Consider the following 26,749-nt stretch of genomic DNA (forward strand, 5'->3'; position numbering starts at 1 on the left):
CCCCAGGTACTTATGCTCTAACTGGGTTATTTCCAAGAGAAGGTGCCACTTCTGGGCCAGCCAGGATTCTCCTGACCAGGGACTACAGGGCTGCCAGGGACTCAGACATCTAGGCCTTCAGGCCTTCGAGTCTGTTTTCTTCCCTGTTTCCATCCATTCCACACTGCTAAACTGGCTGGACTGTTTTTTCTAAAGGTTGGTGCAGGCTTTCTTATATTTGGGCAACTTTTTAAAATTCAAAAGTGCCACAGTCCTCATTTTTAAAATGCACCATCAATTTAATAACAACTTTTCAGGCGGAGGGGAAAAAGTCGCAGTGCCCAAAAGACATACATGGACACATTCCAATTTCAGAAACATTAAAATGTGAAAAGAAAAAGCATGTCTTGAAATCCAGGGAACGAAGTACCTGTTTTTCCTCTTTGGTGCCTCTGCCAAGCTCCCTTCCCTTCTCGAGTACCAGGCACAGATGCTCAGTTTTGCAGCCTCAGTCAAGTCTTTGTGAAAAGCTCTTTCGGTTTCATCTTATGTCTAAACTATGGGAAGTACTAAGAAGTAGCTACTAATGAGCAGCGGCCTTGGGCAATCACAGCCCACATTAAGTGGGGACCGTCTGAGATGGGCCTCCACAGAGGCTGCTCCCTTCCCGGTCTCCATTAATGGACATGGGTGAATTCAGCAAGGAGCTGCTTTCAAAGATAAATTGACACAGCCTTCCTCACTGTTCAAAGGAAGAAATGCATAGCGAGTTTGAGGCAGATTTTAGAATTTCATGTTCATGAGAGAGAAAAGGAGAAAGATGGAGTGGGGAGGGAGTGAGAGAAAGAGGGGCCAACAGGATGCCATCCTAGCAGGGATGATTCAGTGAGAGTTTCCCACGAAAACTACTACTTGATTGCTGGACATAGCCTGAAATATATCTAGTTCAATCCAGCAAATATTTACCGATTTACTGAGCACATATAATCGTAATGATGTAATATTTTTGGAGCACTTATTAACTACAAAGTATGATTTTTGGCATTTTACATTCATAGTCTTATTAAGCAGTATCTCATGTTGTACCTCATAAGCCTGTGACGTAGGTGTTATTAATATCTCCATTTTCCAGATGAAGGCAGTGAGAGGCTCTGAGAGGCTAATTAGCTTGCCCACATCACACACCAGACAGGGTATTTGGACCCAGACAAACAGGCTTTAGAACCCACTCTGTTAACTGCTGAGCTAAAGGCCATGGGGAGCGACTGCAGGACCATGGTCAGTACTAGAAAAGTTCACTGTGACGTGTGTGTGCGCGTGTGTGTGTGTGAGAGAGAGAAAGAGAGAGAGAGAGAAATGGGGTAGTGGAGGTAGGGGAGAGACAGTAGGAGACACATGTGACCACGACTAGCACATAAAACACTAACATTTATGTAACACTATATGCTAGCACTGTTCCCAGCTTTTCATGTTCATTATCTCACTTGATGCTCAGAGCATTGTGTGAGGCAAGTGTATAGCTATTGTCCCCAGTGCACTGATGAAGCAACAGAGGCATGACAGGTTAAGAACTTGGCCAAGGTCTTACAGCATGGCAGTAGCAGAGCTAGAACTTGAACCCAGGTAGCCTGGCTGCAGGATGCAGGCTCTTCATCTCTGTGCAGTAAGGCCTCTCACTGCAAGCACTTAAATGTGTGAGAGTGTGTGCATTAACAGAGAGGTGAACCCTGCACCCTCAGCTACAAGACCCTGATGAGGCCCATACAGAGGCTGAGGAGTGTACAGCAGAGGACGCGTTCATTCTGACCAGAGGAACAGGGGGAGCTTCTAGGAAGAGAGGACATCTGAGCAGAGCCTTGAAGGAAAGATTGAAGCTAGCACTCACTGAAGAGACGGGCAGCGCAGACAGAGGGAACAGCTGAGGAAGGGCAAGAGTCAGGAGAATGCAGCACAAGCCCAAGATAATTGTTTCCATTTTTAGAAAAGAACTCAGTGTGCATTTTACAGCTGAAATTTACTTTTTTCCCCTCCAGAAGTTTCTTTTAGCTAAAGATCTGAATTAAAATGTTTTAATAAAATTTACAATTTCAAATCAGATCTCTTTTTAAATCATTGTCATATATGTATACATGACATATACACACATATGACAATATATGTATGACAATGATTTAAAATATATTAATATATATTTGTCATTCTGTCAGTGATTTAAGTGTCAGAATTATTTTTAACCTTGTTATAAAGAACATTGTTACTGTCATGTATATCGAGAGCCTTAAAAATGTTCAACCCTATGCTCTAGTAGTCCTACTTTTAGGAATCTATTTTGATTAAAAACTCTAAAATGAAAACATTGATTTATCCAAAAAATATATTTTTAGGTTGAGATTTAATTCACATACCATAGAATTTACTCTTTTAAAGTGTACAATTCAATGGCTTTTAGTATATTTACAAAGTTGTACAATCATTACAATCATAGCCACTATCTAATTCCAGAACATTTTTATCACCCCCAGAAGAAATCACACACCCATTAGCAGTCACTCCACATTGTCCTCTGTCCCTCAGCCTCTGGCAACCACGGATTTGCTGTCTGTCTCTGTGGATTTGCCTATTCTGGACTTTTCATATAAATGGACTCATACAATATGTGGTCTTTTGCATATGATTTCTTTCACTTAACATAATGCTTAAACTATATTTATTTGCAGTGTTACTGTAATTGTGAAAAACTGGAAGTGAACTGAATATCTCTTTGAGGCTTGGTTAAATAAATTATAGCATTTCCATACAGTGGAATACTGTACAGTCATTAAGAAAAATGTTTATGAAAAACATTCAGTAACATTATATAATATAACGATCAGTGCAGAACTCTATAAGCAACTATTTCAACCTGTAAGTGCATTTGGAAATAGCCTAAAATCTACAAATATACAAAGCATTTCCAATGGTTTCCTTTGGGTATTGAGGTTGGAGATGACCTTCACTGCATATTTTCCGTTTAATAATAATGTACTGCTTCTACAGTTAGAAAATGAAAACCCTTTAACCTCCCCACCACCGCCTCTGCTCTCCACACACCCCCTCTGTCCTCACTCCCTCTGAGTGGTCTGTGCCTCTCCTGCCCTCAGACCAAGTCCGGAACAGCTACTACATCGGGGCTGATGGCTCCCTGCGGCTGCTGCTGGCCAATGGCATGGAGGTGGCACTGCAGACCGAGCCCCACCTGCTGGCTGGCACCGTCAACCCCACTGTGGGCAAGAGGAACGTCACCCTGCCCATCGACAACGGCCTCAACCTGGTGGAGTGGCGGCAGCGCAAGGAGCAGGCTCGGGGCCAGGTCACCGTCTTTGGGCGCCGGCTGCGGGTGAGCAAGGCCTCAGGAGGCAGCTGTGTCCCGTGGGGAAGGGAGGTCGTGACTCTGGAGAACTGGGTTCTGTTCTAGAAACAGAGACCTCAGTTTCTCATCTGCAAAAGGGGGGAACTAAAGCAGGGAACCACGTGCCGTAAGAGGCTCCTGTGTATCTTTCCAGTTTTTACTTGCGGAAAGATCGCTGGCTTTGGTGCTAGTCAGCTCTGAGTTGAATGTTATATGCTATTCCCTTAGTGAATTTAGTGAACTTCAGCAAGTCAAGAATCTTAGAGCCTCAATTTCATTATCCATAAAATGGGGAAGATAAAACCAATTTTACAAGTGGCTACAAGGACTAGAAGTAATATATAAAGCATCTTATACAGAGTCTGGCACATAATATAACAAGTGCTCAATAATAGCTACTTGTGTTGTTATTGCTATTATTATTACAATTGTTTTATATCAAAATATTTAGTGAGTACAAGTGTTTTGGTTACATGGATCACTTTTGTAATGCTTCAGTCAGGGCTGTAAGTATGCCCATCACCCAAATAGTGTTCACTGTGCTTGTTAGGTAGGTTTTTGCACCCCCCCCCATTGTTACAATTATTGTTATTACTATTGCTAATAGTAATAATGTCCCAAAATTCAGTTCAGCTATTCAGAACCTAAGCCACCTTCTCCACTCTTTCCAGGCAGTTACCCTCCCTAAATGAGCAAAATGGCCTCACCCTAGCTGTCACTGCCAGGGCGCTGGCATCATGACCTAGCATTCCGAGTGCTTTTTAGTATGTGGATGCCCTGAGCCAGCTCGTTCTCTGCCTTGTATCCATGTTTCTGCAGAGTGTGGCATCCGCCCTGGGGCCTTACTGCGCAGCTTCTTCTCCCTCCAGCTTGAGAAGGGAAGGTGACAGCAGAGGGAAAGCTAAGGAACTAGCCCTGGCACAGCACAGCACCTCGCAGTCCACAGGTGCTCAGGAGGTATTTGCTGAGCTAAAGTGAACCACAGGACTGAGCTAAATGTTCCTAACATTGTGAAAACCACAGAAGCATCCTCAGACCAACACAGCTCAGGCTTTCTTAAGTCCCCTGCCCTTTAGCAAAGAAAGTTCATTTAAGCCCCTGTTTTACACATGAAGCAACCAAGATCCAAAGAGGGTAATTGATTTTTCCAGAGTTCCATAGCTAAGATGCTCGTAAAGACCAGAAAATAGACCTACAACAGATACAGCCTTATTACAGTGACTTGTCCAACATCACGCAACTGGAACCCAGAAAACCAGGCTTCCTTTGTGCCCTCAACAGCCAAGAACTCAGCTAAGAACTCTAGCAGCTACCCAGTGTGGAAAATAGCCTCCCACTAGTTCCCTAAGGGAGGCCTAGCTGTCTTTGTTCTCTGTGGCCTGAGTCCCCCTGCTGAATTCTCCAAGAGCCCTTCCTGCACGTCTGAGGCAGTGGACTCGCTGGAAAGTTTGACCTGCGTTTGATTCCTGCTTGGGCTGCGTGTGTATCCTTGAGCAACTCCTCTGAGCCTTCCGGTTCCTCGGCAGAAACTAGATAATACATTCAAAGCACCTAGCCCAGTGCGGGTACACCCCAGGTACACAATAAACGGCAGTGATTAGTACTAATAGGATTTCCTCTCTGCTGTGCGAACTGGACCAAAAGTTTCCCAGGCTCTAATTGGTCCCTCTCCCAGCCTGAGATTGATGGTGCTCTCATCGGGTGGCCACATCTACGTGTCCTCCCAAAATAAATGGCCACCCACAGCGGCAGCATGTGGAATTAGAATGTTCGCCGGGTGTGCTTCCCCATAATGGAGCTCATTTTTTATACAAGTGGGAACTTTTCTAATAAAGAAAGATGTGAAATAATCTCATTGCCGTCACTGCCGAGCACAGGAAGCATTAGACGGTTCCCCGGTGAGCTGTTTAATTTAATTTTATTAATTTTGCCACAAAGGTGCAGCTCCCCTTCACTACAGGTCCTCCAGGGGACGAGGGGGCCAGCGGGCTGGGTGGCACCACCCTGGGAGGAGTCGTAGGGGGACCTTCCAAAAGATGCTTTCAAAAGGCCCTCGTGCTTGTTGGTAGCACAGCCCCTGTATCTTCCTTTGCCCTCTCCGCAAAGAACGCAGCTTCAGCCTTCAACGCCTCTGATTTTTCATGGGAATTGTCTGCCACACTGTTTTTGCTTCTGCAGTTGTGTTTGATTACCCCAGGGAAAGCAACCTTATTATAACCAGGCCATTCACAGCCAGAGTCGTCTCAGCATCATCATTATAAATCTTTATTTTCAAGGCCTTAGCATTTGTGTAGGGAGAAGGGGGAGACACACATGTCTCTCCTTCTTCAGAGAATGACCATGATTGTTGGCTGTCATTTAACGGAAATAATTCTGCCATTTATTCAGTACCTTCTGTGCACCCAGCATTGCGCAAAGTCATATACTTAAGTTTGTTCAGTCCTCCAAACAGCTCTGTTGTCATACAGAGGAAGAAACTGAGACTCAGAAAGCGGAAGACCCTTGCCCAAGGTCACACAGAAAAGTTGGTCACAAAGTTGAGGCTGGAATCCGAGCCTTAACTCCTAGACCTACGCCCCTTTCCTACCACACAGGGCCACAGAAGACCTTTCATTACCTCAGTCCACATGTGCCGCTTTGCATCACGTGACCTAATTATGTGCTTCCTCTGGGGTCTTCCTTACTACTTGTCAGACTCAACCAGTGACTAGTGGGAGGTGCAGAGAATGTGCCCACGTGCCCCGTGAGGCCAAGCTCCAATTAGCGGGAACCAGCATTCCAGCTTCAGAGTGCCTGGCAGCGGTTCACGGGTAGTCAGTGCCTGGCTGATCCAGGCAGATCCACATACAAGAACAGGCCCCCAAAGGCTATTGCTTTATCAAATATGAAACCCTGACTTACTGCTACCTCTGTGGGAGCCATAGCTTTCTGACTGTGAAAGGAAATTGAACTGTGCACTGACTTAGCAGCCCAGGTGGAGATTATACAAGGGGCTCCCGGTCCTGGAGGTGGGAACAAAGTGCTGCAGAGCCAGGACTGTGTCCCCAGCCAGCCCACAGCCACGGGAGCCACCAAGCCTCAAACACCACTGCCTCCGAGCACCTCCAGGAAGAAGATGTCTTGGGCACTGTCCGAGGTGATGAAGAAGCCCTGATTGTGCTGCAAGGGCAGGACAGACCTCAGAGGGGACAGGAAGTCCAGAGCCCCCAGAAAGCTAGAACTTACTCAGAGGACTGTGGAGCGTTTGTTGGCACATTGCAGTGGTGAGAGTCAAGCCCAGACTTCGTCACTCACCAGCCACGTGATCCAGAGCAAATCCCTTCCTTTCCTCAGCGTGGTCCCCGCAGCGTCTAGCGTTAGCGCAGTGTCTGGCATGGACTAGACGAGTCAGGTGTTTATGTGCTGTGCTCACTTGGCAGCTCCCTTTTGAGGAAGGAGCCAAGAACGACCTGCCTTTTTTTTATACATACTTGTTAGCAGAATCACATCCGAAAATCATGGGGGTCCTCTTCAGTCACAGCTATTGCTTGCTCAACATCTGCATTGTTTTTAACCTCACAACAGCCCTATGGGATTGGCATTATTATTCCCATTTTACAGATGAGGAAATGTCACAGAGCTGCCAAGTGGCATAGCCAGGACTCATGTCTGTTGATGCCCAGGCTACTCAGGTGCTTCTCAGCACAGCTGAGAGCCACACTGGCCGTGAGACCAAAGTTCCTAACGTCCAGAGTAATTTGTTCTTTCCTTCCTACCCCTTCTCCAGGTTCACAACCGAAACCTTCTATCTCTGGACTTTGACCGCGTGACTCGCACGGAGAAGATCTATGATGACCACCGCAAGTTCACCCTTCGGATCCTGTACGACCAGGCGGGCCGGCCCAGCCTCTGGTCACCCAGCAGCAGGCTGAACGGTGTCAACGTGACATACTCCCCTGGTGGCCACATTGCCGGCATCCAGAGGGGCATCATGTCTGAGAGGATGGAATACGACCAGGCGGGACGCGTCACGTCCAGGATCTTCGCCGATGGAAAGACGTGGAGCTACACATACTTAGAGAAGGCAGGTGTCTGTCCCCCTCCATCTCGGGCCTTGCCGTACAGAAGGCCAGTCATTGTAGCTCAATGCATGGCCAGGCCCAGCCTGCCGACCTTAGGGGAATAAATCTGACCCATGTGGTCTCCAAAAGCAGAAATGTTCAGGAAAAATCTGCCACCAAGGCCAGGGGGTCCCAAGAGGCATCTGGAGGATCTGCAGGTGGGGACCCTAGGGCAGGAGAATATGAAAGGCCTGCCCCATAGAACAGAGCTGGGAACAGGCACATACCGCAGCTGGACTTACAGAGCGGGACTCAGGGTTCAGACCCAGGGCAGGGGTCTGCTCCCAGGTCTAGGGCACATGGTGCCATCCGGTCACGGAGAGCCAGACAAAAGCCTGGGATCAGTCAGTAGGGAGCAGGTGCTTAATCGTAAGCTTCTAGTGCTGGGCGTGGCCTTAGCAAATCCATTTTACTTCAGGTCAGGATTCATTTCATCCCAGGGGCTAAGAATCACAAATTACCTAAAATCAAAAGTTGGTTTCAAATAGGTGAAAAATGTAGCTTTGATGCCTAGAAGCCTGTTACCTGCTAGCTTTCTCCTGGGAAAGCATGCCCTTCATGCCCAGGTCTAGTCCCCAGGTCCCTGCTTTGGTCTCTGCTCCCGGTCCCCTGTGCAGGGCCCAGGCTCTGCTTGCTCTGTGGTGAGCCTCCCCTGGCCAGCCCGTGCAGGGTGAGTGTCTCCGAGAGTGACGTTCTGTGCTAGTGCTGAGAGAGACCTGAAGGTCTTCCAGCCTAGGAAGAACCAAACCCAGAGAGGGGAAGAACTTTCCCAGGGCCACACAATGAGTCAGTTGTTAGAAACCAGGTTCCCCCATTCCTGTCACAGCCTGCCCCAGCCCAGGGTGGGCATATGACCTGTTACTACATAAACGATTGTGCAAAGCTTAAATGCCCTTCTCAAACATGGTCTTTATGCCCTAAGCCACAGGGAGTCAACAGAAGCAGTTTAGCAGGCAAAAGACATTGTCACACTGTGTTTTGGGGAACTCGTTCTTGCTTGAGTAGGAAGATTGATTTGCGAAGTCTGGAGCAAGGAAGCCAATAGAGAAGTTGTTGCAGATACTTCGGGCCTGTGCTTCCTGACCTTTCTCACACCCGGTTACACACAAGAGAGGTCAGGTCTGTACTGCACAAAGGGGCAAACATGCAAGGCTGGTCAGCATAGGAAAGCAAGTGGCCCAAGTGTCTGGGGCCTGGTCCCTGCCAGGCCCACCGGGCTGAGAGAAAGCTTTCGCTTATTAGCACGTCTGTAACCTACGCGCAGTATCCTATGGCACTCAGTTGGGCACAACTCGGGAGAACCGCCAGTCTCTCTGGCCTCTGTTCCTTTCCTTTAAGTCTTAGATACTCTTCCTCCTCACCACCCTCCTCTCTCTCCCTGCAGTCCATGGTGCTGCTGCTTCACAGCCAGAGGCAGTATATCTTTGAGTTCGACAAGAACGACCGCCTCTCTTCTGTGACCATGCCCAACGTGGCCCGGCAGACACTGGAGACCATGCGCTCCGTGGGCTACTACAGGAACATCTACCAGCCACCCGAGGGCAATGCCTCAGTCATACAGGACTTCACTGAGGATGGGCACCTCCTCCACACCTTCTACCTGGGCACCGGCCGCAGGGTGATATACAAGTATGGCAAGCTGTCGAAGCTGGCCGAGACGCTGTACGACACCACCAAGGTGAGCTTCACCTATGACGAGACGGCGGGCATGCTGAAGACCATCAACCTGCAGAACGAGGGCTTCACCTGCACCATCCGCTACCGTCAGATTGGGCCCCTGATCGACCGGCAGATCTTCCGCTTTACCGAGGAGGGCATGGTCAACGCCCGTTTTGACTACAACTACGACAACAGCTTCCGGGTGACCAGCATGCAGGCCGTGATCAACGAGACCCCGTTGCCCATTGATCTTTATCGCTATGATGACGTGTCAGGCAAGACAGAGCAGTTCGGGAAGTTCGGTGTCATCTACTATGACATTAACCAGATCATTACCACGGCAGTCATGACCCACACCAAGCACTTTGACGCGTACGGCAGGATGAAGGAAGTGCAGTACGAGATTTTCCGCTCACTCATGTACTGGATGACTGTCCAGTATGATAACATGGGGCGCGTGGTGAAGAAGGAGCTGAAGGTGGGACCCTACGCCAACACCACCCGCTACTCTTACGAGTACGATGCTGACGGCCAGCTGCAGACAGTCTCCATCAATGACAAGCCACTCTGGCGCTATAGCTATGACCTCAATGGGAACCTCCACCTACTGAGCCCTGGGAACAGCGCACGGCTCACGCCACTGCGCTATGACCTCCGTGATCGCATCACTAGGCTGGGTGATGTGCAGTACAAGATGGATGAGGACGGCTTCCTGAGGCAGCGGGGGTGGTGACGTCTTTGAGTACAACTCAGCTGGCCTGCTCATCAAGGCGTACAACCGGGCTGGTGGCTGGAGTGTCAGGTACCGCTACGATGGCCTGGGGCGGCGGGTGTCCAGCAGGAGCACCCACAGCCACCACCTGCAGTTCTTCTATGCAGACCTGACCAGCCCCACCAAGGTCACCCACCTCTACAACCATTCCAGCTCTGAGATCACGTCCCTCTACTACGACCTGCAAGGACACCTCTTTGCCATGGAGCTGAGCAGCGGTGACGAGTTTTACATAGCTTGTGACAACATCGGGACCCCTCTCGCTGTCTTCAGTGGAACAGGCTTGATGATCAAGCAGATCCTGTACACAGCCTACGGGGAGATCTACATGGATACCAACCCCAACTTCCAGATCATCATCGGCTACCATGGGGGTCTCTACGATCCACTCACCAAGCTCGTCCACATGGGCCGCCGGGATTATGATGTGCTGGCTGGGCGGTGGACCAGCCCAGACCACGAGCTGTGGAAGCACCTGAGTAGCAACAACATCATGCCTTTCAACCTCTATATGTTTAAGAACAACAATCCTATCAGCAACTCTCAGGACATCAAGTGCTTCATGACAGGTGAGGATCGGGGCTCATTCAGGGGCCGGGACCCACTGCATTGCTCTGGTCACTTGACGAGGCTTAATCTTCCTTGAGAAAGCTGGTATGGGGTGACAGGAAACATTGCCTTCCTCATAGAGCAGCATGTTCCAAAGTATAATTGAAGAAATACTAGTTCAGAGAATGCTCTGAAAAAAATGGTTCTGGCATCAAATAAATGTGTAAGGGCCACCACCATTACTATATCTTTATAATTCATTTTAGTTTATTTAAAGCCCTGAGAAGTCCTGTAGTAGAGAACTGTTTAATATATTTACCCACTTTTTCTCAAACTTATTTGACCATGAAAGCCCTTCTTCACCATGAAATCCTCGTATCTCACCTGATTGCACTTTGGGAGTTTCTGACACAGAGATCAAGCCATTTATGAGTCCCTGATATGTTGAGTTAAGGTATGGCTAAAAAATAATAATAATAACAAGTTCGCAATTTGGGATGATATGGTAGAAAATTCAGACTTTGGAGACAGATCTGAGTGAAGGATCCACCATGTTACAAAAATTACTTTATCCTAAGTTCCAGTTTCCTGGTCTATAAATTGAAGTTAGAATACCTATCTCAACTCCAATAAACTAAATACGCCCATTATAAACCCGAGAGCAACCACTAAAAAGATAAAAACTAAAACAGAGGCGTAGCTGGTAAGTCAGTGTGGAGAAAAAATGGAAGACTAACGAGGCCAGGAAAAAAGGGAAAGGGGAGCAAAGAACACATGGAACAAATAGAAATAAGCACCCGCCTGGCCAGGTGGGGGGCAGGGTGCAATGCATCGCATAACAGACCCAGCACCGTGCCTGGCTCACCTTGGTTTCCTTTCCTCCACCTTCTGATCTAAAATGTGAGCCCCACCTTCCACTACGGTGAAACGAACCTGAGCATGCAGGGTGTGCAGCCCTCACTTTAGACATAAGAGAATTTGTGGTCGGCCAAATTTGGTCACATCCCAACTCACAAACCTGGAAGTCTCTCCCCCTCTTCTGTCTGTGACCCAATCCTCTTACCCCCTCTTTTATGGCAGTTTTCGCTGTCCCACAAGTGTGTCCTCTGTACAGCCACAGTTTTAGGCACTGGAAATAAGGGTGGTTCTTACTCTCCAGGAATTCTCACTGTGAGAGGAGAGACAGACAACTGCTATCCAAGGTGGTGGGGGACCATGGCAAAGGTTTGCAGAGATGGCCACTGAAGCATAGAGAGCAGCTGACATTTGAGCACAGCTTCTGGGTGGACAGTCATCAGGGAATGGGGAGAAAGGCATTCCAGGCTGAGGGGACAGCATGTATGGAAGTGTAGAGAGGGTGACATGTTAGCTCACTCGAGTGCCCCTTACAGACATGGTTCCCCAGCCCCTAAATTTGGTGGCCCAGTCTGGACCCTGTTTCTGCCTATAGCAATAGGAGGATTTGTTTTTCAGGGAAGAATTCCACGTTGTCATGTTGACAGCAGGAGTCCTAAGCATGGGAAAGAAGGCAGAACAAGGTGGTGGACAGGTGTAATGAAAACATACTTGGGGCCTATGGATAAACATGCATATCCTAACAATGTTTCACAGCCTTCACCATGCTCAACTCGGCTGCTAGCCCTAGAGAAGCTTGACAGATTGAAATGACATTTCCATTACATCTGTCTGCATTAAGCACACCCCCTGCCTCACCCTCCAATGAGTTTCCTGTGAGATGTCTTGGCAGGTTGCTGTAGCTGGGAAAAAAAAATACCGCAATAGGAAATGTATTTTTCTATCAAAAAAAAAATTGTTACAGCTTGCCAAAATATTACTCTCTCCCTCCCTTTTTCTTTGTACACCACCGTATACATATGGTCTCCTTCCAGAATAGCACTAACATGACTAACTACTCGCAAGGCTCTTGGCAGATATGATCTCCTTTAAACTTTGCAACAGCTCTGTGAGATCACTGTCATTGTCTCAGTTCTACAGATGAACTTTTGAGGCTCCAAATGATGATGGGTTTGCTCAGAGTCACACAAATGTGGTACGTGAAGCTAGGACTCTAATCCAGGGCTCTCTGACTCCAGAACACCTTTCACTACAATCATGGTCTCCAAATCCAGTTTTTAACAAAACAACCAACCAACCAAGGGGCACCTAACATTTTCAGTTTGCATTCTATATTCTAGTCAGTTAAATCAGCAAATGTTATATTACTCTTACCCACTCTGTACCAGACCTGTACTAGGGATCCCAAAGGCAGTCAGGCATACTGCCCTCCTTCATAGATGACATGATCCAAGACAGCTTTTCTCAGATATTTTTGACTGTGAACCCACCATAAGAAAAAGAGTTTACATGGCAGCAAAACACTAAAACAAAAGGTTTGCAAAAGCATATGTAAGAATATGATGCACTCTTATATTTTCTAGTCTCATCTATTCCATTTCAATAAAATGCTGGTCATGACCCACAAAACTGATTTCACTACATAGTGGGTCATATCCCACAGTTTGAAAAACCATGGCGTGCACAAGAGAGATTTCATATAAACAGTCAAGTTTTTAGCGGATTGAAAAAAAATTGCAATCGCTAATAAGAAACAAGATAGTACTAATTCTCACTACCTTACCTTTTAGCTTTCACGTAGGCTACCTGCATATTCGTTCACATCCAGCAATAATAACCAAAAAAAAAAAAGAGCATCTTGTTTTCTAAAAATTTCTTGAGGGGTCCTGAGATATATTCTAGTCGAGTAGGCTTAGATCACATGGCAATCCCTGAAGCAGTCACTACGGTTGGAGAGATAAGAGTACAGTGATTGGCTTTGCCTGGGCACGTGATCCATTACCGACCCCTTAGGTGGCGTCAGCTTCCCTAAAACTACATGAACACTCCAAAAAGGAAAGAGAAAGCAGAATGGGATGCTGAGAAGGGAACCGAAAACTGCCCACCACAGGTACATTGTGTACATCATTGCATTTAATCTGGTGCCTGGAGGTGGGGATCACTGACCCCATTTACCTTACAGAAAGGTAAAATAACTGACCCGCCCAGAAGTGGCAAGCCTGGATTAGACCTCTGCTCTGACTCCAAAACCCTCATGCTAGGAATATACTTTGAATATACTTTGGGAAGAACAAAGCTGTGCACACGTGAAAGGGATTATCATTGCTCTCATCGCATCACTCCCCGGTGGCAACACTGGAGTCCGGGACGGTGGTAAAAAGTCTCCCTCTGATGTCCCAAGGAGGGAGAGTCAAATTCCCAACTCTTCAGAAAAGCACTGTAGAAAAACCTATGAATAAATTCGTTTTCGGCATCTTTCCTAAAGGCATAATAGGAAAGTTTCCCACCCTCCATCACTTGTAATTAAGGCACAGCCCTCTTCTTAGCCCCTGGTTTCCGGGGAGTTTGCGGCATTCCTAATAGAAGATTTCCTTTGCAAGTACAAATGCAGATGCAAGTTCTTAGCCTCAGGCAAAATGGCTTTGTAGGGTGTTTTTCCCCCCTGTTCTGTTTGTTTTAATTTCCCAAAGAACCATCTGCCAAGATTCATAGAATCAAAGACTCTTAAAAACTCAGCGATGAAAGAAATTTTGGAGAAAAGTTAGTCCAAGCCCCTTCTGTTAAAATGAGAAAATGGAGTTCCCAGGACGTGTGAGCGCGGGTTAGGGGACATGGAGAAAACTCCCTATGAGCCAGCACTGAGCTGGATTCTTCAAAATACATTAAATCCAATAATCTGTGCACACACTTAGAACAGCTCCAGTCATAACAGCCCCCATATGGTAACGCTATTAGTATTCTCCATAGATGAATGCATAAAACCATTTTTATCATCAATATTCATATAAGGAAACTAAACCTCATAAAAGTTGAGTAAATTGTCCAAGTTCACAGTCTGCAAGCTGGGAGCCAGAATTTGGACCTGGGTGTATCTTGCCTCAGCTACCTTGTTCTTCCCCTTCCATGATCTTGCCTAGGAAGACTGAAGAAGCAGAGCCTGGGTTTCTAAGCTTCCCTCTCTGTCACCACCCACCTTGGTGCCACCAGGTCGCATAGCAGGAGAGGGGCAACAGAAACAAAGCAAAATGAGGTCAAGGGCAAACATGAGGTTATTGAATGGGAGAGCAACATGGACCAATTGGTGACAGGGACACAGGTCACTCCCACCACTGGGCCGCAGTCCGTGGGTGGTAGGGAAGACAATTCCACCTATGCCTAGAACCTACACAGGACCTCCCTAACTAGGGCTCTATCTCCATTGCAAAGAAGCCAAAACTGGGCCTGGCTCTGAAGCTCCACTCAAAATCCTGCCTCCCCCAGACTTTGGATTGAGTCTCTGGTCAACAACTGCTTTGGCATCTTCAGCTGCCCCTTTGCAAGGAAGGCTGAGCCGTGCTGGGACACAGTGTGTCTGTCTCTCTGTCTCTCCCTTTCCCCAAATAACCTCCTACCCACCATCCCAGGCTCTTCCTCTTCCAGCCACAATTTTCCTTTCTGGTTCTTTCTCAGCCTTGCTGAGCTGCTCTCTCTGGTTACCCGAACGCTCTGCACTCACCTCCCTTCTCCAGGGCTTGCCTTGTACAGTCACCTTTGTCTGAAGTGCCCCCTTCATCTCTGTAAATGCCTGACAAAATGTACTCGGCTTTCAGTGTCTGGCTTAAATGCCACCTTCTGTGTGTGCTCTTGTCAGCCTGTCCAAGTGAAAGTCTTCCACCCTCCTTTTAATGTTTTCCCTTTTGGCAAAGTCATCCATGCCCACGTCAGGGTCCTGAGTGTGCAAAGTGAGGGTCTGTGTGACACTGCTGGGCACATAAAAGGTGCTCAGCAGCAGCCCGCCATGTAGCTGGTGGCACACCCTCAGCCCCCTTTCTTTTCCTTGTGTCTTGGCTTCCTGATTCCATTCTTCAGTGAGCTAAGTGCTCATGGCAAAATCCTGTCTATCCCTACGCCTAATATTTTATAATTAGTAACCCCAGGGAATGTTATAAAACCAATTAGTCCCATGCCTATGGGACTAGATCCCCAAGCCCAATACAGTTACTAGAAAAGGAAGGCACAGGGAGGTCGAGTGACCTTCCAGGCCATCAGAGTAAATGAAAGGCAGGAGCAGGAGGAAAATCTGATCTCAGGTACAGGACACCTCCATGCCTAGTGGCACTTTGGCTCTAATCACTACAAGAAGGTTGGGAGAGGAGGGGGGTGTTTCTTAAGTGAATTGTCTCTTTGCAAGTCAGTCATTAAAATCTTCCCTGTGGGGCTGGCTGTCCTTGCAAGAGTTTCCTATTGATGTTGGGGTGGAAGTGGGGGGTTTTCATCCATCAACAGCTGCCCCTGGGTATGAAGCTGGAGGGACTGGGAGATGAAGTCAGAGTAGAAAGGGAAGTCTGGAAACCTAGGTTCTATTTAAGTTTCATCCCTCTTGGGTATGTACCTGGGAGGGGGATCGCTGGGCCCCAGGAGTACCTTTAGCTTTCATGTGATGAAATCTTCCGAAGTATATGTCGCGGTTGACTCTCCACCAGCAGCTCTGCACACCCTCTGCCCGCCAGCCTAACTCTCAGCCATGTGATCAGGATGGGTCGCATCTGAGGTCTGCTTACTCCACTGGGGTGTTTCTGCTTCTCTCCTGGCCAGATGTCAACAGCTGGCTGCTTACCTTTGGATTCCAGCTGCACAACGTGATCCCTGGCTATCCCAAACCCGACTTGGATGCCATGGAACCATCCTACGAGCTCGTCCAAACCCACATGAAAACTCAGGAATGGGACAACAGCAAGGTAACACCCACACATGGCTATCTACTCCTCACACCATTCAGACATTGCAGGATGGGGTCCCCCAGCTTTTCAGGACAGCTTGGGCCGATGATGGAAACCAATGTGGTGCCTCCACAGTGCCTGCCAGCGACTGTTCAGCAACTACTTAGTGACCCTACCCCTAGGCAAGCCCCTGGGGACCCAGCTGTAACAGCACACAGACACTCACGGGCTACCTTAAGGAGCTTTGTGTGTTACACTGAGTTTGGAGTTCCACAAAAATAGGACACCTTTGTCACTATCCAGAACAAAAGTGCAAGGAGAGAAGGTGTGTTCTGATGAAAATGTGAAATTTTTGAGCACCTCAATGCACCTGGCCTTGTATGAGGTGTTCTACCTAAGTTAACTCGCAAAGATCCCAGAGTATTATTGCTCTTATCGTACGGATTTCGTGCCTGAGGCCCTCCCTGTGCCACCCAGCAAGGAAGGGATGGGGCTGGCATTCAAATCCAGATTTTCTCTGCTCTGTGTTGTCTTGTTGAGTGCAGTGCCTGGCATGCTGTAGGTGCTCAAAAAGCGTTACTTTCTCTTGTCTTCCTTTTGTGACCCAATTACAAAGACTCAGAATTATTGCATAGCTAGAAAGGTCCTTAACGACAGTCTCATCCCACCTGCTCACTTCACGCATTCCTTTGTTCATTTCTCCTCTCCTCTCTGACCCCATTCATAAATTCTCTACTAGGAGCCAATCTGTGCCAAGCCCCATGCTGTGCCCGGTGGACTCGGGTGAGTTAGGCAGAGACCGAGCCTTCAAGGGGGTCCCTGCCAGGGGGGAACAGACTGAGGAGGAGAGCAGGGTTGCCAGATGGTGTGTTGCTGGTGGCTGGAAACTTTCACATCCATGTACCTTAATCCAGACTGATTCCTTTAGGCCTCAGCTTAGCGTCTCCTTCCACCAGCCTCTGGAGAATGAGATTCTGCACCTTTGTGCTCTGTGGCACCCTATGTTTTCCTCTTGCCAAGCACTCCACACTACATTGTAATGCCTGTTTTCCTTCTTATCTGTCCACTAGACTCTGAGCCCCAAGAAGGTAAGTACTGGGTCTCACTTGGTACCCAGCATATGGGTTAGCAAGCAGTATTCAACTTTTGTCGAATAAATAAATGGTTGAAAGAAGTAAATGGCCCATGCATTAGATATCTTTCCCCATTTTATAGATGAGGAGACCAGGGTTCAGAGAGAAACTCGCCCACGGCCACTCACCTGGAAAGTGGTAAAAGGCCACAGAGAATCCGAGTCTGCCTGGCCACGGGGCCCCTCCTCTTTCTGCCCCTCTGTGCTGCCCCAGCCCTCTCGCGTCCCCACCACCCCCAGGCCCTGCCCAGGTGTCCCGTCACCTGCTGTTCCCAGGGCCGAGCCCAGCAGCGCAGCTCTCCCGCCTCCTGCCCCCCACTCCTCAGAGCCCAGTCTCTGCCTGTCTGCCAACCTCGCCTGTCAATGAATTATTGATTTCTGCCCTTGGCAAGCATTGGAGATCTTTGTTGTTGAGCACTCCAGCTTTCGTGAAACTCTAGGAAATAATTGTTCACAGACAGGGTTCTATTAATTATAAAGAGGACTTAATTTCAGCGAGAAGCCGATGCGCCTGTTTCTAAAGCCATTTCCCTGAGTTGCTGATAAGGCCCTGGAGCCTGAACATGGCTTCCTGAGCTCCCCGAGCCCTGGGAGGGACGGGTGGATGGCACGCCACGCTGGCAGGGCCCAGCCTGTCCCCCAAAGCAGCCAAGAGCAGGGCCCCCTGAGGAGCCCCAGGGAAGCATGGTGGGGCAGACGCCTTCCTTGAAAATCGCGTGTACACACGGAGAGCAATAAAGCAGGGCAAGAGGGTTAATGTAAATCACTGCTTCTCGCCGCCTTATGCCTTCTGGCCAAAAACACATTTCTTGCCATTCCTCCATCTGCCAGCACCCCCTCATCCTTAAGTCCCAACTCAAGGATGAGCCTGTCCTCAAACCCTGCCTGCCCCACCTCCCTCCTCCACCTTCAGGCTGAGCTGCTTCCAAGCTCTGTCTGCCCCCCCTACTCCTGCAGCCCTGGAAACTGCGCCCCCAGAGGCAGACAGACCCGGTCTGCACGTTGCCTTGTTATTCGTTGTCTGACTGCGGGCCAGTTACAACGTCGTTGAGCCTCAGTTTCCTTACACATAAAATCGGAATAATAACAGTACCCACTATATAAAGTTAGTGTGAAGATCAAATGAGACAATGAATGGTAATTGTTTGGCTCAAAGAAGATCAAGAAATATCAGCTATAACTGCGACCTCTCTTAGACCACCAGTTATTGCATTCAATTGCAATTATTGTTGTCATATCTGTTTTTCCCCATTAAACAATGAGTTCTTAAAGGGAAAGGATAACGTCTGATTCGTTTTTGTGTCTCCAGTGCTCAGACGAGGACCTGGCACAGATTAGATGCTCCCCAGTTTGGGAGTAGAAGGGTGGGTGAACCGATGGGTGAAGGAAGGCTGGATGTTCTGTGGTCAGCAGGAGAGCTAGATGCTGCAGGTCAATAAATATGTGTGGATTCGACTTCATTATCTGAGCTGATTCTCCAGGCCCTTGGGTTTTTCCCTTTGTCTTACTGTCTCTCTCATTCTCCTCCCCCACCAGTCCATCCTTGGGGTACAGTGTGAAGTGCAGAAGCAGCTCAAGGCCTTCGTCACCTTAGAACGCTTTGACCAGCTCTATGGCTCCACAGTCACCAGCTGCCAGCAGGCCCCAGAGACGAAGAAGTTTGCATCCAGTGGCTCAGTCTTTGGCAAAGGGGTCAAGTTTGCCTTGAAGGACGGCCGAGTGACCACAGACATCATCAGTGTGGCCAACGAGGACGGGCGTAGGGTTGCTGCCATCTTGAACAATGCCCATTACCTAGAGAACCTGCACTTCACCATTGATGGGGTGGACACCCACTACTTTGTGAAGCCAGGGCCTTCCGAAGGCGACCTGGCCATCCTGGGCCTCAGCGGGGGGCGGCGAACCCTGGAGAATGGGGGTCAACGTCACCGTGTCCCAGATCAACACTATGCTCAACGGCAGGACTAGACGCTACACAGACATCCAGCTGCAGCACGGGGCACTGTGCTTGAATACCCGCTACGGGACGACGCTGGATGAGGAGAAGGCGCGGGTGCTGGAGCTGGCGCGCCAGAGGGCCGTGCGCCAGGCGTGGGCCCGCGAGCAGCAGAGACTGCGGGAAGGGGAGGAGGGCCTGCGGGCCTGGACAGAGGGGGAGAAGCAGCAGGTGCTGAGCACAGGGCGAGTGCAAGGCTATGACGGCTTCTTCGTGATCTCCGTCGAGCAGTACCCAGAACTGTCAGACAGCCCCAACAACATCCACTTCATGAGACAGAGCGAGATGGGCCGAAGGTGACAGAAAGGGCCAAGGCCTGGACTTCTTGCCAAAGACAGCTACTCTTTTGTGGCCGCATACCTGACTGTGTTGTACTTTAAAAAAAAAAAATCCTTTTTTTAACAAGTGCAGAAAACAAACAAAAAGATACTGGTTGCATTGTAATTCATGCAACATCCTTTTTTTTTTAAGAAAAGAAAAACACAAATTTGGCCTTCACACATTTTTTGCAAAGAACAGAAGGTATTTTTTTTCTCTGTAGTGTGATCACAATGAAAACTTTATTGTCTTTTGTTCCCTTTTTCCTAGAGGATTTTTCCTTGTTGTTTGGGGTACGTTTCTCCTCTCTGAGACACACCTCCTGGGGTGTGTCCCCGTCCGTCCCTAGGTACCCAGTGTGATGTGAGACACGAGTGTCTGTGCTGACTTGTCTCATGTGCAACCCTTTCTTCTTCGATTGGGGGCGGGCAGGGGTGAGGGGTGCAGATGGTGATGGGCCAGTACAACACCCCCTCCAAGGGGGCCCGCGAGGAGGGTCGGTAGACCTGAGGCTCTCTGGCTAAGCTCCCACGGATAAGTGGTGGGTTTTTACTCACTGCGTTCTGTGCCTCCAGAGGACCACAAATGGCATCATCTTGCTCCGGGGAATTTCATGATGTCATTCAGCACCTTTTTCAAGCTGCCCCAAACTCCTGTCCAAGCTTTATATTTGATGCTAAATGAAACCCCCTTCCCCTTTTGCAAATCCTGTGTAGTTGTCGGTGCCACCTCCATGCTGGGATAGAGAAAGTGTCTCCCAGGTCCTTTCCCCCAGTGTGGTGACATAACATCCTGGGGCCAAGAGCCCCATCCTCCCCAGGACGGGGAAGCTCCCAGGATGTCTGTGCTTAGTTGCTCTTCCATGAAGTTCCTTTTCATCTCCTCCTCTGTCCCAAAGCCAGATGTGAGAACCAGCACTGCACGCCAAGCCCTCAATGTGGGCACCATGTCCAGGGACGGGAAGGCCACCCATGCAAAGGGATGGCAGTGGTGGCAAGGGTACAACCTGCCTTCTGAGGGGAATCCCTCTCCCTGTGACTTTGGTATCTTCCCTCCACTGCTCAGTTGCCACCACTGATAAACAGGAGTGTGGCAGGAGGTTCTTGGGGGCCTTTGATTCTGGAAAGATGCTTAAGAAAAAAAGTCAGCCAAAGAGAGGAAGGTGTGAGCCAAGCATCCTTCTAACCAGCTCCTGAAGTCCCCTCTGCCTCTCGTGTACAGGTGCATTGTAGAGCTGGGATGCAGCAGGATGAGCTTGCAGGAAATTCCTGAAGTTCTCCTAGAACAGCTTCACCTCTAGAGAAGCCCAGTAAAAGATAAGGAGAAGGGAGGGAGAGCTGAACTGGTGTGGCCTGCCCATGTCATGCCAGCCCGCCAGGCTCAGGGGCAGTTCCCAAAGCGGGTGCCCATGGATCTGGGAGGCCAGGCTGGCATGGTTCTCGCGAAGACCTGTGCCTGTGTCATCGGGAAGAGGCCTGAGCCCCCTCAGGAGTGAGGACAGCCCCCACCTGAGGGCAGGGAGAGGAACAGCAAGAGCGAGGGCTCCTTATTCAAGGATTCCATTCCTGGTTCATCTGCCTGATTGCCATTGTCATTACTACTCACAGGAGGCTCTGGGAGACAGGAGGAGAAGCCAAATGCTTCCTTTTAAGCTGGGCTTCTTAGAAAATGGGACTTTTATGGGTTACATTTACATTAAGTGTGGAAAATGAATTCTGAGTCTGAGCTATTCCCTGTGGAAACCTTGTTGGACTGATAAGCTCATGGCACCTTTATAGCCTTATTCACAGAGTCTCCAGAATATTACACGAGTTAATGAAACCAAGAAGGTCTCTTGCTGCATGAGAATTGGAGCAGCGTGTGGTCTGAGTTCTGCTGGCGGAGGGAGGCATCCAGAGCTTCTCGGGGCGCGGAGATTTCGCCTTACATCCTCCCACTGGGATTAAGGATGTGTTTCGCTAAGTGCTCTTCCTGTTTCCAAAAAAAGTCACACTGCCCCAACAGTGTGCCTCAGCCTGTCTGTCACTGGTTGCCGGTCGCCTCTGGTCCAGAGCTCTGCTGAGTCAGATACGGGGCCCTCAGGCCCGCCATGCGTGGCATGAGCTGGGATGGGGGCGCCTATCTGGCAAGATCGTTTTTGGATGGGATGGAAAGGAGTTTGGCCTGAAGAACACAGTGTTTTTTAATTGGAAAGAGACTTATGCCTCTCAAAATGTACTCTTGATATAAAGGGGCCTTGGGCAGAGCTCTCCTGCCCGGTTGATCAGCCCCATCCTGGCTGCCTGACATCAGTGAGGATCCGCTGGGGACGTATACGCGGGGGTCAGAGGAAGCATGTGGTCCAGGGGAACCATCTCGCTCCATTCTCCACCCCTCTGTCCCTCCTCCACTGCCCCTGCCCCAAACGAATAGTGTGGACTTTTAAGAATCAAACACACAGAATTATTGGACATCCGTTTTTCTGAAAGGAATGATCTTGTATTTTTCCTGGGCTACATTCCACCGCAGAGGCCCAGCTTCCGTAGGGGAGAGGTTGAAGGATCCCCAGGCTTCAGAGAAAGGATCTCAGTTGTGGAACAGGCAGCGCTATGCACCTCACTTCACCTGGGTGCTGCTGTACTGGAGATGGCACTTCTGGCCCTGGCCCTTCTCAGCTGGTTCCCGTTCGGGCTGGCAGGCAGCTCAGTGCCTCCCCTCTCAGTCTGTCCTCCTGCTGAGACCACAGTTCCAATCCCATGGTGAGGGGGAGTTCCAAGGCCTAAACCAGAGTTTCCTGCATGTACTTAGCAGGCTGCAAGCATCAACCCCAATGCTGATGCCACCTGCCCTTTGGGCACTAACCAGCCAAAGACTGTCCATTTGTGAGCGTGACCAGCCCTCCCTCACTGGCCTGGGTTCTTGACCACACAGGATGTTGGCCTCTGACCCTAGCAGAAGGTCCACTTTAGAATAGTTCCTGCCTTCTCTCCTGCCCTACACAGCTGCCAATCGGCCCCTCATCCTCAGTCCCTTTGCTGCTCCCTTGGAAAGGACTTTACCGATTCCCCAACTTTGTTTTTCACAGGGGATTTCCTTTTTCCCTCCCTCCAAACAGACATCACTGGCGGGCAGAGCTGGGACAACAGGAAGAAAGGGAAGGAACTCCATGGTAAACTGCACCTTTGTTAGCCTCTGACCTTTGTCTCTCAGAATTGTTGGCTGAGAATTAACCCAAGGACCACACCAGTGCCCGATTTCCACTTAGGGGTGGAGGATTTGAAACAATCTAAAAAAACTGAGTGGAAGGTGAGAGTGGCCAGGAGGTGTGCTTTCAGACAGTCAGGGTGGGGCACCAGCAGAAGGTGACGGCCAGGGCAGGGAGGTGAGTCGAACTGGGCAGTGTTTTGTAGACACAGAACAAGGAATAAGAATTTTTAAAATGAAGAAGAAAGGACCTTTTCTGCTGTGACTTTTAAGTATCACCTTTATAGATGGCAGGGGTTTCCGTTATGCAAAGACAAGGCTTTCCATGTGAAATCTTAGAATGCAGTTTTACCATTTGCAGCCTTATATTTGCAGTGGCCAAGTGGTGAGGGCGGTGACGCTGAGCTTTGTGCCCAGGAGGAATGAGCTTGCGAGCACGCGGCAGGGTCCTGGGCTTTGGGATTTGGTCACCAGATGTTCAAAGTCCAGTCCATTCTCCACTCCTCACAGCAGCCACTAAGCCTAGGAGCTGGTCCCAGTCCTGGTCAAGGGACCCACCTCCTGAGGGGTCCCAGAAAGAACCCAGGTTCTCCTTTCCCTTGGGATCTTCATTAGGACAAAAAGCCCTCCATTCTAGGCACACAGTTCCCAGCTAGGTTTACACACTTGCCTCTATTTTATGGGAGGGGAGGGGATTTGAAAAAGAACTCTGCAGTTCAAGGCCCTTTCATTTAACCTTCCAAAAACAGCAAACTCATTTTAAAGACTCATTGCTCAGGTGATAGAGAGAAACTTTATCCTCTCCAACCTTTACATTCTCAAAAACCAGCCTTGTGTACTTGACTGCCCCAGAGAGTGGTGAGCTCTTAGGTTTCATTATGAATGTGCAAGATCAGAGTGGGGGAGGCCTGGGCGTGGGCCAGTGTTGTGTTTCTTACCCCCTCTGGAATGCCAAAGGCATGATACTGGGTGACCTCTTGGTCTCCCAGAAAATGTGATTTATTCTGAGGGCAAACTGCCAAGGGAGGACTAACCCTCGGGCAGGCTCAGCTATCCTGGCAGAAGCTGAGTCACAGGTGTCTGGCGGTGCCCCAGCAGCCCTGGATTCACCCGACGCCAGAATCCCACTTTTCTAAATCTGCCCGTTGTTCTGAGGACTTCTGAACCCGCAGCTTCGGCAAAAGGACTTTGTACCAAGCTGCCTCTGGACGACCAACACTGGAGACTCTGGCCTTACCATGTGGAAATAGTTTTCCTGAAGTCTGGAACTAATTTTGAGAAGTTTTTTTCTCAACACTTTTGTGTTTCTAACACTGTATCTTGACTGTGTAAATACCAACAAGGCTGTAAATAAATGCAGATGTAGATACCTTCTAGAAAAAAAGAAAAAAACATAAAAACAAAACCAGAAGTGATCCTGTGTAGCCTTCGTTGACAAATAAAAGACTATTTTGTGTTTAAAGGTGTTTGGTGGCCTTTGTTTGGAGACTGTGGCTTCTTCTCACCAGTCCCAGCCCAGAACCTGTCCTCTGGCCTGCTGAGGACCTGTTACCAGGCAGACCTGGAAGAAGACTGAGTCGTAGACCCCAAAGTCCCTCGTAAGCCCGGCAGGTCACAGCTGTCCTGAAGAGGGATTTCCAGAAGGTCACAGAGACCCTAGGCCTAACCAGCAGCTGGATGAGATGAATGTCACAGCACCTCTGATGTGACTAGTGCTGCCTGGCTCCCAGGCCACAGCCTGTCCCCTCTGTCCTTGGTGGCCACAGACTCCAAGGGGCTGGAGAACCAACCCTGCCATGAAGAGAGGGCCTGTGCCCGACCACGAGACACACGGGTTGTCCACTATGCCAGTACCATCCACGACGGGTGTGACTGGTTGCGCCATTAAAATAGATGAATCTACATTCACCATGCAGATAATTATAATCACATAACACAACTGAGGGAAAGGAAGAAAATCCCTTTAGCACTGGGTTTTCTCCCCTCTGTTTCATGTTTTGTTGTTGTTAAGTGTTGTAATCACAGCATACAGGTAATTTTTCACCCTGCTTTTCTCACTTAACCTCACATTTAACCTGTCTGCCATCGGAGCCAGGGACAACAGCTGGTCGCGTGGAAAAGTACATTTGCTAAGCCCAGCTCCCAGTGTGAATGGCAAACCTTATGAAAATTCAGATGATTGTCCTTTGAGGATAGGAATAAGAGCAGAAGTCTTCACCTCTCTCCCATCAGCCTCAGGACTGACCCACCACCAGGCCCTCAGGGAGGGAGCTTCAAGCCTTGAGCCCCTTCCTTCCACCCAGGCCCCTGTGGGCTCTCCAGGCACACTGCCCAGACCACTGCTCTTCCGTGGTGCCACAAGGGACCAGCAGTGGTGGGGGAAAAAAAACCTGCTTTTGCAATCAGGCCAAATTGGGTCCAGAACTTGGCTCCAGCAATTACTGTGTGCTCTTTGGCAATCATCTAACCTCTCCAAGCCTTGGGTCTTCCATCTGTAATGAGGGTGTGGTGATGCAGACCCCTCCTGGTTGCCACTTGATCACTTAAAGGGAAGGGCGTGTAACGTAGCACATTGCTCAGAACACAATGAACTGTCACCCAGTGTACGTTGTCCCCCTCACTCCTCCCTCCCCAGCCCATCCCACCCCACCTTCCTTCCAAAGTAAGTCTAGTACCGTTTCCACTACACCAGTGGTTCTCAAACTTTGGCCTGCAGCAGAATCACGCAGAAGGCTTATTAAAACTTACTAAAATTCTGGGCTACACCCACAGAATTTCTGAATCAGTAGGTCTGGGATGTGGCCTTATAATTTGCAGTTCTATCAGTTTCCCAGTTGATGCCGATACCCCCATCAGGTTTTGAGAACCACTGATAACTACACTACCGTTTTATACTGTGTGCAGAATAAGCTACTTGGCCTGGCACTCCAGATGCCCTTGGTCAAGGAAACCTACCATTTCCAGCCAAAGGAGAAGGGGACCCGGCTCCTCTGCCCCACCCCCTTCCTTCCCCACATCCACTGCAGCCGGCTGCGTGGGGACATGCACCAGCCCCAGGTGTACCCACAAACGCTCACACCTGTGCAGCCTTTGCACACGCGGCTCCTTCAAGCCCAGCTGCAATCAACTCCCGAAGCCCCCTCCCTCTCGCTGGTCGTTCCCCTCCCACGCACTGAGCGTCTCCCAGGTGCCAGGCACTTTCAAGACTGGATTACCCTTGGGTGTGAGCTCCTCAAGGCTGACCGAGACTGTGTCTAATCTTCTGTGTGTCCCCAGTGCCCAGTGGGTCTCCCTAAGTAAGCTTTTCCTTTGCCTTAAGGGCCCCCTCCCTCCGAGGTATTTGAGAAAGAGGGGGCTGTCCCCCGTGCCCTTCTGAGTGGAGGCCACGCCTCCTCAGCTGCAATCCTGACACAGCTGAAGTAAGTAGAGGCAGAGAACAGGGCGTCTGTCCCCCGGCAAGCCCTGCGTCCTCACATCCCTCTGTAACCCCGACTGCAAAGCTAGATGGGTGGCTAGGACTTCCCTGACCTACGGAGGCTGTGGAGAAAATGACGACACATGAGGAAAAGACTTCAACGGTGAGTGCTGACATGTCTTTTCCCACGTCCAGCGGAGTGTCTAAGTAGTTAAACCTCTTAAGGGACTTTCCACTTGGTCACATTCTGCCCCGACCCTGTTCCCAAGTGCTCGCACTGTCAGCTCTGTGGGGGTCTCTCCTTCCAGCCCCCACATTCAAAATCTCTCTCTGCCCCTTGGGAAACTCCATCCCTACCCGAGGGCCCACCTCTGCCCCTATCAGGCAATCCAGCGTTTATTCTCAAGCCGGAATTAATCAGTCTGGCATCATTCCGGGGTGGGCACCAGCCCTTTTCAAAGGTCTCATGGGCAGTAGAAGTTGC

At 49.4% G+C, this 26,749-nt stretch overlaps 1 protein-coding gene across 1 annotated transcript in view; it reads left to right on the forward strand.

Moving 5' to 3' along the window:
- Positions 1-24,312, forward strand: part of TENM4 (teneurin transmembrane protein 4) — a 499,427-nt gene extending 475,115 nt beyond the window's left edge. The window contains 7 exon segments of the mRNA XM_045557253.1: positions 3,120-3,355; positions 7,134-7,430; positions 8,852-9,850; positions 9,852-10,467; positions 16,097-16,239; positions 18,890-19,267; positions 19,269-24,312. Coding sequence (XP_045413209.1) covers positions 3,120-3,355; positions 7,134-7,430; positions 8,852-9,850; positions 9,852-10,467; positions 16,097-16,239; positions 18,890-19,267; positions 19,269-19,649 — 3,050 coding nt within the window. The 3' untranslated portion in view covers positions 19,650-24,312.
- The last annotated feature ends 2,437 nt before the right edge of the window (positions 24,313-26,749 follow it).

Source organism: Lemur catta, chromosome 7 (genome assembly GCF_020740605.2).
Source record: "Lemur catta isolate mLemCat1 chromosome 7, mLemCat1.pri, whole genome shotgun sequence".
Lineage (NCBI taxonomy): Eukaryota > Metazoa > Chordata > Mammalia > Primates > Lemuridae > Lemur > Lemur catta.